General features: G+C 35.8%; 1 protein-coding gene across 1 annotated transcript in view; it reads left to right on the top strand.

Annotated features, from left to right (window-relative positions):
• The window catches only part of LOC115210663 (F-box only protein 9), a 44,344-nt gene that overhangs the window by 10,308 nt on the left and 13,963 nt on the right, over positions 1-20,073 (top strand). The window contains exons 2-5 of the mRNA XM_029779321.2: positions 1,856-2,170; positions 14,562-14,619; positions 16,921-17,004; positions 18,024-18,057. Coding sequence (XP_029635181.1) covers positions 1,856-2,170; positions 14,562-14,619; positions 16,921-17,004; positions 18,024-18,057 — 491 coding nt within the window. The remainder of the gene's footprint in view (positions 1-1,855; positions 2,171-14,561; positions 14,620-16,920; positions 17,005-18,023; positions 18,058-20,073) is intronic.

The following is a 20,073-nucleotide window of genomic DNA, read 5'->3' as shown; positions in this document are numbered from 1 at the left end:
ATCCCCCCCCCTCATTCTTATATGAATCCTCAAGGGCCATACGGACCCTGGTTGAGAACCACTGGGTTAGATGGTGAGTTAGTTAAGGTAAGATTTTACAGCTAGATGCTCTTCCAGTCACCAACCCTCAGCTGTTTTCCAAGTGAGAGTTCTATATTGATGAGTAGAATAATACCTCTCCTTCCCAAGAAATAAAGAATACAGTTGGTAGCCAATTTGTTGAATGAAAATCATTAAAATTCTATGAAATGCTTATTGATATACAATAACATAGCTGAACTGTTGCAAGAAACATCCCCTGAGCCTTTTAAATTTTGTTATTTATGTACAAAATTTCTTTTAAATTTCTATTTTAAGCATTGAAGATTACAATTGAGTATAAAAAGAAATTAAATATCTTTCTTTCTCTCTAATCTAACCCTTAGACTTAACCATAATCTTAGTAAATAGAAGTGATATATTTCAAAGTTATCTTCAATGAATAAAGATAACAGAAATCTGCCTGTCTGTCTGTGTATTCTTTTCCATGTTAACAGAGGCAAATACAAACGTTGAGACATTGTATTTTACAACTGGATAACTGTTTTGTTGCTAACCTTTACCTATTTTTCGTATTAGGGATTTTTTATTCCACATGTCTTCAAAACCTTCAGACCTATTGGATGATTTGTTAGCAGGAAATATCAACAAACTTTACCATTTGTTGCTCAGTGCTTTTTCATGCAGAGCGTAGATTACAAATATTCACACACACACACACACACTCACATATGCTAGGCTTTGTACAGTTTCCTTTTACTAAATTCACCCACAAAACAATGGTTGGCTGATCGGTGGGAGGACTATTGTAGACAACGCTTGATGAAGGTGCCGTGCAGTGGGATTGAACCCAAAATCTCAAGGTTGCAAAGCAGACTTCTTAATGATACAGTAATATGTGTGTACCTATCTCTCTGTCTCTGTCTCTCTCTCTCTCTCTCATATATATATATATATATATATATAATGTGTGTGTGCATGTGTATGAACTGAAATGTGAATTGATTTTTTTTATTTAATAAGAATTGTAGTATTTGCATAGAAGTTTTCTACTTTACTTTTTGTTTGCATTTAATAGCACCACAGTACATCTTGGGCAAGTGTCTTCTATAGCCTTGGGCTGACCAATGCCTTGTGAGTGAGTTTGGTGGACTGAAACTGTGCAGAAGCCCATTGTGTGTGTGTGTGTGTGTGTGTGTGCATACATATATTTATATTGTGTGTGTCTGTGTGTTTGTAACCCCTCACCACTTGACATGCCCATAACTGCTAAGTTATGGGGAGAAATGGCTCAGTGGAATTGGTATTGGACTTACCTGTTTATTGATTAGGACTTCAGTTAGAACTGCTGCAGGTACTTTGTTATTTCTGAGTTGAGCATTTTTTTTTTTTTTTGTTTTTGCCATTACCTCTTCAGTTCCTTCACTCAACTGACAAGATCTTCATCGATTTCAGATCATCTGGAAATTATTATCTGTAATGATTTACCAGTGTCCTATCACAGGATGGACTTATTTCTTTTATATATTCCAAGTCATGAAACTGGAGCTAAACACTGGCTTTCTAAGTTGTCATTGAAGACTCAGATGACATTTAGAAATAGTGATTTCATCCCATTTTGGCCCTGGTCAAATAGATTTAGAATCAGAGGCTGTCTTGTACAAAGAAATAGTATATTTAGGATTTCATCTCCACGGTCAAGTGACTATGTAGAGGTTCACCTCACTCACTTGTCAATCATCTTTTTTACTTCATCATTTACTTGTGAAATATTTTATTCAATTCTGAAACGGGGATCCCCATTTTGTAATTACAGGAAGAGGAAAACCAGTTCCCAACTCCCGGTGATTATCAACTGTCAGAGGAGGAGGAGGGTGAGGAGGAAGAAGCTGAAGAAGCAGATGATGATGATGACGATGATTATGACTCCTCGAAAGCATTCGACTTTGAAGCACAGCTTGATGAATTCCGCATGAAATGGCAGCAAGAGCTTTTGGGTAGCCAAGATGCAGCTGAGTCGAGTGAAGTAGCCGTCCCTTGCACTAGCAGCAGTGGTAATAATAATAATGGTGTCCAAGCTACTGTGAGTCATCTGTCCAATGAGGATCAATTAGAGGCTATCAAAAATAAAGTAAGTAACATGGCAGAACTTGTTTTTGTTTACTTTACATGTTTTGCCAAGGATGTAATATGATCGGTTACAAGTTTTCAATGGGACAGTCCCTGGTTCATTGCATATATATGCTGAGCAACATGAGAGTGTCAATGTAGCTTGAGTAGAATAAACACAAGTTATTTTTGTTCAAAAATGTTGATTTTATCATCATTTTGCATTGTATTTTGTAGCAGAGCTGCTGAGTGCTCAATACTTCTCTCTGTTATAGAACATATAAAATTGTGGTCTGATACATATGCAATTTGTATGTTCAGTACAGAAGTAAAAACAGATATATGAAATGCTGATATGAAACATAAACTTCTCCTTTTTGCCTGTGTGATCTCAGATTTCATGAAAGCATGCAATCGTCAGTGAAATGAAAAGAATTTAGTAGCCTGACACTTTTATTTTGTTCAGTTAAACTAGTCTAAATAACTAACTTACAATGGTGTCATTTTGAAATTTACTGTCTTGCAAAAGAATACATAAGGTAAAATTGAAATTGTTCAGATCTCACCTTGCATTTGGGAGTATAATTTAGATTGTATTAGAAATATATAAACATCAATGGAATTTGTATCTTTGTGGTACCAGTGCCGGTGGCACACAAGAAAACCATCCGAACGTGGCCGTAGCCAGTACCGCATCGACTGGCCTCCGTGCTGTGGGCACGTAACAAACACCATCCGATCGTGGCCGTTTGCCAGCCTCATCTGGCACCTGTGTCGGTGGCACATAAAAACACCATCCGAGCGTGGCCGTCTGCCAGCCTCGTCTGGCACCTGTATCGGTGGCACATAAAAAACACCATCCGAGCGTGGCCGTTCGCCAGCCTCGTCTGGCACCTGTGTCGGTGGCACATAAAATCACCCACTACACTCTCGGAGTGGTTGGCGTTAGGAAGGGCATCCAGCCGTAGAAACACTGCCAGATCTGACTGGGCCTGATGAAGCCTTCAAGCTTCACAGACCCCAGTTGAACCGTCCAACCCATGCTAGCATAGAAAACGGACGCTAAATGATGATGATGATGATGATGATATTATATTTTTTTAACAGAAAATCAATGTGCTTAACCCTTTGCCTGTCCTGTATATCACATATGATACACAGGACATATTTCTCCTGCATCAATACAATTGCCAATTTTTTGCAACCACCAGAGTGTCTTGGGATATATGGAAAGAAGACTTCATATTACTCAGAATGTATGAAACAAGGGCTAGCTAAAAGTTTGAAAACAACATGGACATGTAGGACAAACTTAAGAAGACAGTTCAGGAGGCAAAGGATTAAATATTGTCCTTTATAAGATTTGTGGAGCAATTTATATAGTAACATGGCTCACATGCAAGGTATATGCTCAGCATAACATAAAAAGTCAATGATGTATAAAATGTTGATGTTATCATAAGCATTTCTTTGACTGTAAGATCTCAGCTTCCATGCAAAAATGTGTGTGTGTATATGTATGTATATAAACATATGTATGTATATCTATATACTTATGTATATAAATATCTACACACACATATATATATATGTACAAAAATTTCTATGACCAGTCATGTGACTATCCTCTAGCAATCAAATCCTATTCAAAATGTATACTAATTTTAGCCATGAACTCCCTATAAAAATAAGGCAAGCTTCAAACACTAGTCAGAATCAAGACAGCCGCAACATAAGACACGTCTTTCTATTTGAACTTTTTGAAAATCAGTGGAAACTTTAAATATATCAATAAAAATATTTTAACTCTTCTCAGTGCATTTTCAACTTCTATTTTTCGTATATTTCTACCTGTGTGGAATAAAATAACTTTGTTAGACGAAGCAGGGACAACTGAAGAAGGGGAATATTCCTTGTGTTGTATGTCTTGTACTCTGTTTTTTTCGTTGTTTGAAAACAAGTTCGTTTCCATGTTTTTGTTTTTATGTTTTCGTTTCTCATTGTGTTCAACGGTTTTTTGATGTCCTGTACCCATATATGCATGTATATATACATATAGATGTAGGAATGTACATATATATATGTATATATATGCATATATTTATATATATATATATTGGAAGGTTTGGAGATGATGTACAGGTATTATATATTAGAAGAAATGAGGTACTCAGAAGATCGGATGGTTTATATTTACAGGTATTTATTTGTATATTACATTAATATACAAATATAATAATGTAATATACAAATAAATATCTGTAAATATAAACCGATTTTCTGAGTACCTCATTTCTTCTAATATATATATATTATATATATATATATTGGAAGGTTTGGAGATGATGTACAGGTATATATATTAGAAGAAATGAGGTACTCAGAAGATCGGATGGTTTATATTTACAGGTATTTATTTGTATATTACATTAATATACAAATATAATAATGTAATATACAAATAAATATCTGTAAATATAAACCGATTTTCTGAGTACCTCATTTCTTCTAATATATATATATATATATATATATGTATGTATGTATATATATTCAAATAGAGAATAAATTAGCCTCATTAAGGGATAGTAATATCCAATAAATTACTGGTTCATTATCTAATATTTGTTGTGAATAATAATAATATTCATTAAATAATAGGTCTATATATAAATCATGGTTTATAATCATTCAAAAGAAAAAAAAATTTTGATTGTTTGTATATATATATATAATCAAGTGACAGTAATAAACTTCATTAAGGGATCCAATGAAAATACTGGTTGGTTATCAACCTGTAGGAAGTTAAAGTATAAGGTAACCATATAAATTGTGTTTCAGATATTTATATATTTAAGGAATATGGAGAAAATGGAGGGGTAATTAATAAAATTATTTATTAATTATAAAAGATGACATCTCTGACAGCTGTTTTGATTCAGAAATCTTTAGATAATTAATTCATAAAATTAAAATCATTATAAGATGAATCTCTTCAGAGGTAGTAAAGAAATACCGATTAGAACTACATGTTGAGATAACGATTAAAAACTGTTAAGTGATGGCATATATACAAAAAGAACCGGTTATAGAAGGACTCAATCTAACATAGTGGGAGAAGGTAGTATATATATTTTATGTCTTAAAGAAAGAAAAGAAGAGATTAGTATAATATCATAGGGTATTGAGAAGGAGAAAAAGGAAAAAAGGAAGTAGAAAAACATATACTCTTTTTTACTCTTTTTACTTGTTTCAGTCATTTGACTGCGGCCATGCTGGAGCTTCGCCTTTAGTCAAGCAAATCGACCCCAGGACTTATTCTTTTGTAAGCCCAGTACTTATTCTATCGGTCTCTTTTGCCGAACCACTAAGTAACGGGGACATAAACACACCAGCATCGGTTGTCAAGCAATGCTAGGGAGACAAACACATACACATATATACATATATACGACAGGCTTCTTTCAGATTCTGTCTACCAAATCCACTCACAAGGGGCTATAGCAGAAGACACTTGCCCAAGATGCCACGCAGTGGGACTGAACCCGGAACCATGTGGTTGGTTAGCAAGCTACTTACCACATAGCCACTCCTGCGCCTATGTATATATAAATATATAATAATGCCATATAATATACTTATCTGTAATACTGCAATACAAAAACTTAAAGTTATAAAATTTAAGTCAGTAGAAGCAAACTGTGGCAAAATATGTATTAACTGAAGTTATCAGAAAGGGATAAATAATTTCTAAATATAATAATAATAATAATAACAATAATAATAATAATAATAATAATAATAATAACTTATTGTTTATGCTTATAATAATAATGCAAGAAAATCTAATTTAAATATATAAATAAATAAATGGCAAGTGTAGAATAATATGGAAAGAGAAAATATCAAAAATACAAAATACATCCATAATAATAATAATAATAATCAACTATTAGGTAGGAAAAAATTAAAAAAATTTTTAATTTCAGACATACTGTGTTCCATTAAATAAACTAGAAGTAAATATGCTATGAAATATGATGAAGTGGGTAAGGGTAATATTAATAAAATAAACATTATGTAAGAGGAAATACTTATATATAAATAAATTGAAAATAAACTAAAATAAATTACAATGAATTACGTAAAATGCCCACATGCATAGCTGGGATGCAGGGAAAATATATATGAAGACAACTAAACCAGAACAAATTTAAATGGGGACATATCTGAAAATATTATCAGAAGTAATGATAATTTATTTGTGTATTTAAACAGTGAATCAGGAATCAGCTCAATATGGTATTAACTTGACACATTTTAGTACTAAATAATATGAAATAATAATACTAATGGAGAAATAAGCTTAATTATACATCAGAAATAAAATATGTCATTATATATCATCATCATCATCATCATCGTTTAACGTCCGTTTTCCGCGCTAGCACGGGTTGGACGGTTCGACCGGGGTCTGGGAAGCCAGGGGCCGCTCCAGGCTCCAGTCTGATCTGGCAGAGTTTCTACGGCTGGATGCCCTTCCTAACGCCAACCACTCCGTGAGTGGAGTGGGTGCTTTTTACGTGCCACCTGCTTTTTACGGTCACGATCGGTTCGAGCTTTTTAACGTGCCCGCGGCACGGGGGCAACAGGGATCCGGGGTACTTGGAATGGGTGGGGTGGGGAAGGTTGGGGGGGTAAGGAGGAACGATGGCAGAAAGGGTTGGTGCAGGTTCGTAAGAAATAAAAACGTAGGATAATTACGAGGCGGGGAGGGGACTGGAAGGAGATAGTCGGATTGAGGCAGTGTCAGATTCAAAACAGGAGGAAGCGTAAGATCAGTGGGCGGTTGTCTTTTCACAGTGAAAGCATATGAGGAGAAGGGGTAGGAAGGGGTGGTGGGGGAGGAGGAGGGAGTATCCGGTGTAGATGGTGAGAACAGTGTTCACCGGTATTGGTGGTGGTTCGCACCGCGCATTGGGAGAAGATGAGGTTTTAGGCGGCAGAAAGAAGACAGGATTGAGATGAAATGCTTTGCGGTGGTGTGAATAAGTTTTTGTGAGTGAAAGTTTTTATGCTTCAGCTAGCATTTGAGACGAAAGACAAAGATAACGCTAATATATGGGGATACAATAATAATAAGGCTTGCAAAAACAATGAAAAGAGGAAACAGGTCATATATATATATATATATATATGTATATGTTTGTGTGTGTATATACATATATATATAGAGAGAGAGGGGTGGAGAATTCACAAAAAAGCAAAGGACAATGACAGGTGGTGTAGACAACAAAACAGATGTAATAGTTTACCATTCGGGAAGTGAAAAAGTTCTTAACATTTCAAGCCTATGCTCTTTCACAGAAAGAAACGGAGCAGTAATATCGAGTCATATAATCACTGTGTTAAACAGTTAAGGGGAGGTAATGTGAGATTTACCAAAAGCTCTTAATTTTCATAAATATTTGTAGTATATAATAACATAACATGCATTGAATTTGGTAGATCAACTGAGATGCAAAATGTAATTTTATACAAAGATTATAAAGTATGAAAGAATAAGTTAAGTAAATTATATCAAATAAGACAAAATACAATAAATATAATAAAATAAAAGAGTTAATCTTAAACCTAAAAAAGAATTAATATGCTATTGAAAGGATGTACTAATAATCCATTACAGGCATAAATGCATGAAAAGTCAGAAATTTATTGAATAAAAACATTATTACCAATACATATTAGAATAAGAGATAAATAATAAGGAATTAAACCAGGTTAAAACCAAAGAGTATTTTGCATAATATATGTGGAATTAAGAACATACATCTGATAAATTAGTAATATATCCTGAATTAAGAACTTAAATACTTGCATTTTTCTACTTCCTTTTTTCCTTTTTCCCCTTCTCAATACCCTATCATATTATATTAATCTCTTCTTTTCTTTCTTTAAGACATAAAATATATATACTACCTTTCCCCCCTATGTTAGATTGAGTCCTTCTATAACTGGCTCTTTTTGTATATATGCCATCACTTAACAGTTTCATAGCCATTATCTCAACATGTATTTCTAATCGGTATATCTTTACTACCTCTGAAGAGATTCAGCGTATAATGATTTTAATTTTATGAATTAATTATCCAAAGATTTCTGAATTGAAACAGCTGTCAAAGATGTTGTCATACTTTATAATTAATAAATAATTTTATTAATTACCTCTTTGTTTTCTCCTTATTCTTTATACACACACACACACACACAAATACATTTCCAATCACACACAAATACATTTCCAATCACACACAAATACATTTCCATCACACACAAATACATTTCCAATCACACACAAATACATTTCCAATCACACCACAAATACATTTCCAATCCACACACAAATACATTTCCAATCACACACACATACATTTCCAATCACCACACAAATACATTTCCAATCACACACACAATACATTTCCAATCACACACACAATACATTTCCATCACACACAAATACATTTCCAATCACACACAAATACATTTCCAATCACACACAAATACATTTCCAATCACACACACATACATTTCCAATCACACACACATACATTTCCAATCACACACAATACATTTCCAATCACCACACAAATACATTTCCAATCACCACAAATACATTTCCAATCACACACAAATACATTTCCAATCACACACACATACATTTCCAATCACACACACATACATTTCCAATCACACACAAATACATTTCCAATCACACCAAATACATTTCCAATCACACAACAAATACATTTCCAATCACACACAAATACATTTCCAATCACACACAAATACATTTCCAATCACACACAAATACATTTCCAATCACACACAAATACATTTCCAATCACACACAAATACATTCCATCACCCACAAATACATTTCCAATCACACAAATACATTTCCAATCACACACAAATACATTTCCAATCACACACAAATATTTCCAATCCACACAAATACATTTCCAATCACAACAATAACTTTCCAATCACACACAAATACATTTCCAATCACACACAAATACATTTCCAATCACACACAAATACATTTCCAATCACACACACAATACATTTCCAATCACACACAAATACATTTCCAATCACACACAAATACATTTCCAATCACACACAACATACATTTCCAATCACACACACATACATTTCCAATCACACACAAATACATTTCCAATCACCACAAATACATTTCCAATCCACACAAATACATTTCCAATCACACACAAATACATTTCCAATCACACCAAATACATTTCCATCACACAAATACATTTCCAATCACACAATCATTTCCAATCACACACAAATACATTTCCAATCACACACAAATACATTTCCAATCACACACAATACATTTCCAATCACACACATACATTTCCAATCACACACTACATTTCCAATCACACACAAATACATTCCAATCACACACAATACATTTCCTCACACACCAATACATTCCAATCACACACAAATACATTTCAATCACACACAAATACATTTCCAATCACACACAAATACATTTCCAATCACACACAAATACATTTCCAATCACACACAAATACATTTCCAATCACACACAAATACATTTCCAATCACACACAATACATTCCAATCACACACAAATACATTTCCAATCACACACAAATACATTTCCAATCACACACAAATACATTTCCAATCACACACAAATACATTTCCAATCCACACACACATACATTTCCAATCACACACACATACATTTCCAATCACACACAAATACATTTCCAATCACACACAAATACATTTCCAATCACACACAAATACATTTCCAATCACACACAAATACATTTCCAATCACACACAAATACATTTCCAATCACACACAAATACATTTCCAATCAACACACAAATACATTCCAATCACACACAACACAATTTCCAATCACACACAAAAACATTTCCAATCACACACAAATACATTTCCAATCACACACAAATACATTTCCAATCACCACAAATACATTTCCAATCACACACAAATACATTTCCAATCACACACAAATACATTTCCAATCACACACACAAATACATTTCCAATCACACACAAATACATTTCCAATCCACACAAATACATTTCCAATCACACACACATACATTTCCAATCACACAACAATACATTTCCAATCACACACAAATACATTTCCATCACACACAAATACATTTCCAATCACACACAAATACATTTCCAATCACACACAAATACATTTCCAATCACACACACAAATACATTTCCAATCACACACAAATACATTTCCAATCACACACAAATACATTTCCAATCACACACAAATACATTTCCAATCACACACAAATACATTTCCAATCACACACAAATACATTTCCAATCACACACAAATACATTCCCATCACACACAAATACATTTCCAATCACACACAAATACATTTCCAATCACAACACATACATTTCCAATCACACACAAATACATTTCCAATCACACACACATACATTTCCAATCACACACAAATACATTTCCAATCACACACAAATACATTTCCAATCACACACAAATACATTTCCAATCACACACAAATACATTTCCAATCACACACAAATACATTTCCAATCACACACAATACATTTCCAATCACACACAAATACATTTCCAATCACACACAAATACATTTCCAATCACACACAAATACATTTCCAATCACCACAAATATACATTTCCAATCACACACAAATACATTTCCAATCACACACAAATACATTTCCAATCACACACAAATACATTTCCAATCACACACAAATACATTTCCAATCACACACAAATACATTTCCAATCACACACAAATACATTTCCAATCACACACAACATACACAAACACACACAATTTCCAATCACACACAAATACATTCCAATCACACACAAATACATTTCCAATCACACACAAATACATTTCCAATCACACACAAATACATTTCCAATCACACACAAATACATTTCCAATCACACACAAATACATTTCCAATCACACACACATACATTTCCAATCACACACACATACATTTCCAATCACACACAAATACATTTCCAATCACACACACATACATTTCCAATCACACACAAATACATTTCCAATCACACACAAATACATTTCCAATCACACACAAATACATTTCCAATCACACACACATACATTTCCAATCACACACACATACATTTCCAATCACACACAAATACATTTCCAATCACACACAAATACATTTCCAATCACACACAAATACATTTCCAATCACACACACATACATTTCCAATCACACACACATACATTTCCAATCACACACAAATACATTTCCAATCACACACACATACATTTCCAATCACACACAAATACATTTCCAATCACACACAAATACATTTCCAATCACACACAAATACATTTCCAATCACACCACCATACATTTCCAATCACACACACAACATTTCCAATCACACACAAATACATTTCCAATCACACACAAATACATTTCCAATCACACACAAATACATTTCCAATCACACACATACATTTCCAATCACACACACATACATTTCCAATCACACACACATACATTTCCAATCACACACACATACATTTCCAATCACACACAAATACATTTCCAATCACACACAAATACATTTCCAATCACACACAAATACATTTCCAATCACACACACATACATTTCCAATCACACACAAATACATTTCCAATCACACACAAATACATTTCCAATCACACACAAATACATTTCCAATCACACACAAATACATTTCCAATCACACACAAATACATTTCCAATCACACACAAATACATTTCCAATCACACACAAATACATTTCCAATCACACACAAATACATTTCCAATCACACACAAATACATTTCCAATCACACACACATATTGATATATGTTTGCATGATGCACTTGCATGTCATGATATTTCTGCACTGTTTCTATCTGCTGAGAAATTCTACTCACTGAGTAACAGCTAACTCAAGGCTACAGCAGAAGATGACAGCCAAGGTGCCATGCCATGGGATCAAACTCCAAAAATGACATGCTTACAAAATGAACTTCATAACTATGCAGTGTATCTGCATCTTTGATCTAGATCATTCTACGTTTGTCCCTTTTATAATTTTTTTTCCCATACAGGCCACCATCACCACAGTCTTCTCTCCTGGGCTACTGCTAATCTTCAGTTAGGAGGATGTGACATAGATCTCTTGCAAGGTGGAATTGATAACAGCATGTGAAAATTAGCGAGGAGAACTTCACTAATCTCAAAAAAAAAAAAATTTGTTGTCTTTGATATACAGAAAGATATACTGATCACAGCTGGAATGTCAGTGTCCATAGATCTGCTTGATCTGAGCTGACCTGAGGCTAAACAACAACAGTTTTGCATCATTAACCCTTTAGCATTCAAACCAGCCATATCTGACCCAAATATTTTACCTGTTTTAATAATAATAATAATAATTGTGTACAGTGCTCAGGTGCACTACAACTCATCTAAAGTGTATATATAATCAGGTGTAGTTTCGACGGATTTCGGGAAGCATGAGGGCCTTAAAGGATGCAGTGTCATGGCAGTCAACAACTGATGCAGGCAATTTATTCCACGCTTCAGCAACCCTGAGTGTGAAAAAATGTTTCCGAAAGTCATGGGAGCTGTGCTGTTTTCTGACTAGGCATGTCCACGTGTGTTAGACACATGGAGATCAAAAAGGTGTTCAGTGTTGTTGTTGGTGAGGTGGTTGATAACCTTGTGGGTGTTTACCAAGTCCGTCGCCAGACGCCGGAGCTTCAGTGAATCCATGCCCAGGGAAACAAGGCGCTCAGAATATGGTAGGTGTCTGATGGAGGGTATGCGTTTGGTTGCACGTCTCTGGACAGATTCCAGGAGGTCAATGTTCTGAGCAAGATAGGGATTCCAAACTGATGATGCGAATTCCAAGTGTGGTCGTACCATAGCTGTATACAGTTTTAAATAGATGGCTGGAGAGCGGCTAACAAAAGTCTTGCTGAGTGATGCCAAGACACCCTCGGCCTTCTTGACAATTTTAGAGATATGCTTTGTCCAACGCAAATCACTGCTGACAGTGATGCCTAGGTCACGCTCGCAAGAGGATTTCTTGATATCAGTGTTGTGGAGGGAGTATGTGGACGCAGGGTTTTTTCTCCCAAAATGCATGGTGGTACACTTGTCCACAGCCAGTTTCAGTTGCCAGTCTGTGATCCATTGCTGCATTGTGTCTAGGTCTGATTGCAGGAAAGAGTTGTAGACATCAGGATCAGTCCTCTTGATTTCAAGGTACAGCTTGATGTCGTCTGCATATTTCAATACTGTGGCATTCTTTAAATTGGCATCTATGTCATTAATGTATGCCACAAACAGGAGGGGACCAAGGACAGATCCCTGTGGTACACCCGATGACATCTCATATGGTGTAGAGTGCTGTCCTAGAACTGTGACTACCTCCTTTCGGCTGAGGATGAAGGATTTATGTTCAAACCAGCCAGATCCAGCCTCTCACACCTATCCTGCAATGTCATTGTAAAAACAAACAATCACATCATTGAAATCTTGAAGTTATAGGCATAGGAGTGGCTGTGTGGTAAGTAGCTTGCTTACTAACCACATGGTTCTGGGTTCAGTCCCACTACATGTCACCTTGGACAAGTGTCTTCTACTATAGTCTCGGGCTGACCATAGCCTTGTGAGTGGATTTGGTTTACGGAAACTGAAAGAAGCTCGTCGTATATATGTATGTGTATATACATATATGTGTGTGTGTGTTTGTTTGTCTGTGTTTGCCCCCCCCCCGCCATCACTTGACAACCGATGCTAGTGTGTTTCCGTCCCTGCAACTTAGCGGTTCGGCAAAAGAGACTGATAGAATAAGTACTAGGATTACAAAGAATAAGCTCTAAGGTTGATTTGCTCGACTGAAGGTGGTGCTCCAGCATGGCTGCAGTCAAATGGCTGAAACAAGTAAAAGAGTTCTTTGACAAAGCCTGATTAATTTCAAACTGTGTGAACAAACACGCATTACATTTGATAGAGTAGTCTGAAGGCTGAATGGTTAAGCAAGTTAATCAAAGGAAGCAAGGCAGTTCTTGCAAGTAAGTAACTGTAGAGGCTTCTTCGTAGACTCAGTGACAACTACCAGTAATATATTGTGGCCAGTTCACCTGAATGTATTCTGTTCTTCCTCTTTCTCCTCCTCCTCCTCCTCCTCCTCCTTCAACAATCACTCTTATGCCTAAGCTAGAAGTCTTTTATTTTACAGGCTAAATGGTTCTATTTGGAAGGTATTAAAGCAGAACAAAATGGAAATTTGTACAATGGTAAGTTGGTGTTTGTTGTTGTCAGTGAACCCCAAGGCATAATAATCATCAAAGAATTCATTATGTTTAATGCAGACTATGTTGGATGAAGAATCTGGAATTCAAATTCATTTGAGCTATACTACACGTTTTCTATACTGACCATATCTAGCGCTCATATATTGCCTGTATGTGTGTGTGTGGTGTCTTCTGGCAGTGAGCTATCACAGGGGGAGACAGTCCATTGTAGATTGAGTTGTGGTAGGTTTGAAAGTAAAATTTAAACGAAAGAGTAAAGAAAAAAGTATGTACAGAACATATACATTTAAAATTGGACAGTTTGACTAAAGCTGGAGAGCTGCACCAGTTTCCAGCCTGATTTGGCTATTTTTTTTTATGGCTGGATGCCCTTTCTAATGCCAACAACTTTACAGAGTGTGTTGGGTGGTTTTTACGTGCCAAGAGCACATTTAATTTCATTGTAAAATATTGGAGCAAGTATCTTTCACTGCTGTGTTGTTAGTGACAGTGATTATTCAACCATAAAAGGACTATATTACCTATTCTGTAAGTCACTAGCTTACTGCAATTGTGATGAAATGTCTGTGTAATTTAGATGGGAAAGAGACATTTTAGCATCACTGATTCAATGCTGACTTATTTGACATGAAACGTTATAATGTTTCTCTCGTGCTCTCCCCCCCCCTCTCTCTCTGTATGTGTGGCCATATTTGTTTTTATGTGTATGACATGCCAGTGACACATAAAAGGCACTGACTACACTTTTGGAGCTGTAGAAACCAAGCCAAAATCAGACTTGAAACATCTAACCTATGCCAGCTTGGCAAATGTATGCTAAATGATGATGATGATGAGAAGGTAGGTCTGTGTAAATCATGTTCATTTAATAATTTGTAATGCATCACTGTATCTGTATGTATATATATATTTCTGTGTGTGCAATGAAGGAAAGGTATGCATAAGTGGGCTGGTTACACCCCTGGCATAGGCCATGAGGTTATGGTCTCACTTGGCTTGCCGGGTCTTCGCATATGCACAGCATATTTCTGAAAGTCTCGGTCACGCCTCGGTGAGGCCTAATGTTCGAAGGTCGTGCTTCACCACTTCATCCCAGGTCTTCCTGGGTCTACCTCTTCCACAGATTCCCTCAACCACTAGGGTGTGGCACTTTTTCACACAGCTATCCTCATCCATTCTTCAAAATATGTGGTTTTGTTGTTGTTGCTATTATTACGATGGTGGCAAGCTAGCTGAACCATCTTGTCTGTGCTGGACAAGATGCATAGCAGGATTACTTTCAGCTCTTTACATTCTGAGTTCAACTGTTGCTGTGGTCAACTATGCTTTTCATCCTTTATGGGTCAGTAAAATAAGTACCAGTTGAGCATTGGAGCTGATGCATTTGACTAACCACTCCCTTTAAAAAAAAATAGTTGCCTTTGTGTCAAAATTAGAAAGACTTATCATCATCATCATCATCATCATCATCATCAAGGCTGCAAGCTGGCAGAAACGTTAGCACACCGGGCAAAATGCTTAGCAGTATCTCATCTGCTGCTACGGTCTCAGTTCAAATTCCGCCAAGGTCGACTTTGCCTTTCATCCTTTCGGGGTCGATTAAATAAGTACCAGTTATGCAGTGGGGTCGATATAATCAACTTAATCCGTTTGTCTGTCCTTGTTTGTCCTCTCTGTGTTTAGCCCCTTGTGGGTAGTAAAGAAATAGGTATTTCGCCCGTCACTACGTTCTCAGTTCAAATTCCATCGAGGTTGACTTTGCTTTTCATCCTTTCAGGGTCGATAAATTAAGTACCAGAGAAACTCTGGGGTCGATGTAATTGACTAATTCCCTCCTCCAAAATTTCAGGCCTTGTACCTTTAATAGAAAGGGTTGCTGTTGTTGTTGTTGTTGTTGTTTGGTGATGGTGGAGTAGGAGGATTAATAGTGTATAAGAAAATATTTTGTGGTATTTAGTTACATCCCTTTACATTCTGAGTTCAAATCTTGACAGGTTTGACTTTACTTTGCATCATGTTGGGAGTAGATAAAATAAGTGTCTGTCTGGTATTAGAGTTGGTCTATTAAACCACCCCCAACCCCAAATTTGTTGCTTTTGTTTTAGTTAAAAATTGTTGTTTTTGTTATTAACTTTACAGAGATTTTAATTGTCAGTTTCCTGTTCCCACCCTCTCACCCTTCTCCTGCCTTTGCTTATTCTATGAAGTGAGTGGAGTTAAATGAATCAGTTTTCTTTTGATGTGAAACCAATGTGAAATCTTGCTGTTGTTCTGTCTTCTTAGCTGTGACTTTCTACAGACAAGCTGTACAATTGGTCCCAGATATTGAGTACCATGTGAATTATAACCCTGGAGTAAAAAGCAGAGGTAAGAAATGTTATGTATATTTTTACCACCTTCTTAATATCTTGAGTAAGCATAAGGGTAAAAAGATGTTGTTTTTCTTTTAATAACAGAAAAAGAACAGCAGCCCTCATGCTGTTTTTGCAGGACCTGTATGACTGATGAGTGAGAGGGAGTAAGATTTTGATGTCCTTTTAGCAGAGGATAGGTCTGAATGCAAGCAACAGACTGGCTTCTGCTAAAGACACCCATAGTGCAGGTGGTGTCATTAAACTGATTGACAGATTATGTATATTATTCAGTAAGTGAGGGCATGTGGCCTAGTGGTTAGGTTATTGCACTCATAATCACAAGACTATGGGTTCGATTCCTGGGCCAGGCAGTGTGTTTTGTTGTTGAGCAAAACACTTCATCTCCCTTAGTTGTATGATCATTTTGACACTTGACTTGTGGCTCACTTGCAGCACAGGTACAGGCAATGTCAATTTGATGGAGAGGGACTGAGATCTAATGTGCAGCACAAACATTGGATCGCTATAAACGAATGATTTGTTCAGGTTGTCCAGCAAGAAATTGCAGAACTGTCTTTTTACACTGTAACAGCTACAATTCCTTCCAATGAGTTTCTCTATAGTTTTTCCTTCTACCCACTTTCAGTGATGTTATCATTTCCCCTATCAACAAATCATCCACTTGTTTTGTACCTCTGAAAACACATGGAATAAGAGATCCCTTACTTTAAAACTAACAGGTGTTAGTAACAGAAAGGGCTTGTGAATTTAAATCAGTGCCTCTATAATATACATGTCTAACCCTTGCTAGCATTGAAATGTATAAAAGTGAATTCTTTAACAACAGCAAAGTAATACGTATCATTTAGTAAATCTTAAATAGAATTCATAAACAAAAAACAGTCTTTTTCCTTCTTTTCTTTTTTTTTCTCTATTTCACTGTTCTTTAATGGAATTGAAGCTTTGTCTCGTATATTGAAAATCTTTACAACCTTATAATGATACTTATTGTAACAATTGCTGTCTTTACAGAAAGACAAGTTAGTGAAACTTCAATTGGCAGCAAGTAAGTAAGTTCTTGTATGGTTCTCTTTGTAGAATTGTGTCTTTGTTTTCTTTGAGCCCCTATGGCTAAGAAAAAAATTATTATTATAATAATTATGAATTTTTCTTCTTTCAGTTTTCTTTCCATTTCTTGCCAAATATCTTCCCAACTCCTAGGGCAAATTGTTATTGTTATTATTATTGTTGTTGTTGTTGTTATTATTATTATGATAATAATAATAATCAATAATAAATCTCTGAACGAGGTATAAACAGTAGCTGCACAACAATGTGGAGTATATTTGCCACTTAAATGTGGCTAACCACTAAGGGTGGATGCTAAGCCCCAGGAGAACATCTTCTCCAGCTGGCTATTGACACACTTTCTGTGCTCTATCAGTATTTGCAAAGGGAAGCCATCCTTCCCATCGTTGACCTGACGTGATATGCACAGCCCCGGGTTTCTGGGTATTTACTCATCGTCAGCCCACGACAATTACCGGTCTTTGATTCGAAGGGGTCCCAAAGCAAATACATATATCCTTTTTCCAGTGACGAAAAGTCACGGATCTCGAAAAAGTGTAAACAGGCAATAATAAATCTCCGAATGAAGTATAAACAGTAGCTGCACGACAATATGGAGTATATTTGCCACTTAAATGAGGTTAACCACTAAGGGTGGATGCTACTGTAGCTTGTAGCCCCAGGAGAACATCTCCAGCTGGCTATTGACACACTTTCTGTGCTCTAGTTATTAAAAGAGACCCAGTTATTAAAAGATAAATGTCTTTCTTGGTAAACAAGGAACTTCAGTGACCAGATTAATGAACTAAGTAGCAGTTGACAGAGGTAACCATCAACAACCAGTGATGAGGATCTTGTCTTTCTCAATGCACAAAGACTACAGCAACCAGACTAACCCTTTAGCATTCAGATTATTCTGTCAAATGTAATGTTTATTCATTCACATTGTTTGGAATTAATCGTGCATTATCTTGTAGCTTTGTGATTTTGTGTTGTGATTGATTATTTTTAGAATAACATTGTAGGGTGGATGTAAGGTTAGATCTAGCTGGTCTTAACATAAAACAGAATCATTGGGCCAGATATGGCCAGTTTAAATGCTAAAGGGTCAATGAATTAGTTAAGTGGCAGCTGATGGAGGTGATTGTCTATGACCAGGACAGAATTGACAAGGTTTAGAAATGTAGGAAGAAAAGTCAGTGTACAAAATGAGCAACTTGAAAAAGTTGATTAGGAAAGACATTGCAGCTGATATACTGGTGGTGAGAATATTTAGTTTTGTTACCTTATGTTCTATGTTCAAATCCTGCCATTGTCAATTTTGCCTGTCATTTTCCAGGTTAGATACAATTGAATAAGTTTTACATTTAACTGCTTTATGAAATAACCATAAAACCTGTCGACATTGCTTAAGTACAGAAGTTGTTTAGCTGAGACATTTCAAGATTAACTTTGACACTTTGAGAAAAATTTTATTTTGTTACATTTAAAGAAGATTTTGCCTGATATATTTGAGGAACATTTTGTAAATGATAATAAATGGTTGGAATTAATTTTCAGCATGTCTAACAAAGTGTATTAAAATACTGTAAAATGTTGGCCCGTGTTGGCTTAATATAGTCACTCTAATGTTAGAATTACCATCTTGTAGCTTCTAGCCTATGACATGTTGATATCTTGGCTTATATGTTATGTAGTTTCCTAAGAGAAGTCACTGCACTGAATTAGCTGTAGCCCCATGTTAACTCTGTACAGATCTATAACATGTTGAGTATCTGTGTACGACCCAAAAATCTATTATGCACCCATCTAGCTGAGGACCATTCTACACATTACAACATACAATTGTTAATTGTATGACATGCAATGTTGCAGTCTGGACACATTGTACTCTCTAACTAGTGGTGGTGGCCATAGCAAACCTGAGGAATTAGTCAGTGTGCAACTGCTATGATTCCTCTGCACTTACCATTGGTGATGTGCATTCCAGCACAGTGTTTTGGAATAATGGCAT

Source organism: Octopus sinensis, linkage group LG4 (genome assembly GCF_006345805.1).
Source record: "Octopus sinensis linkage group LG4, ASM634580v1, whole genome shotgun sequence".
Classification (NCBI taxonomy): Eukaryota; Metazoa; Mollusca; class Cephalopoda; order Octopoda; family Octopodidae; genus Octopus; species Octopus sinensis.
The sequence above is the reverse complement of the archived record's forward strand: the minus strand, read 5'-3'. Positions and strand labels throughout refer to the sequence as shown.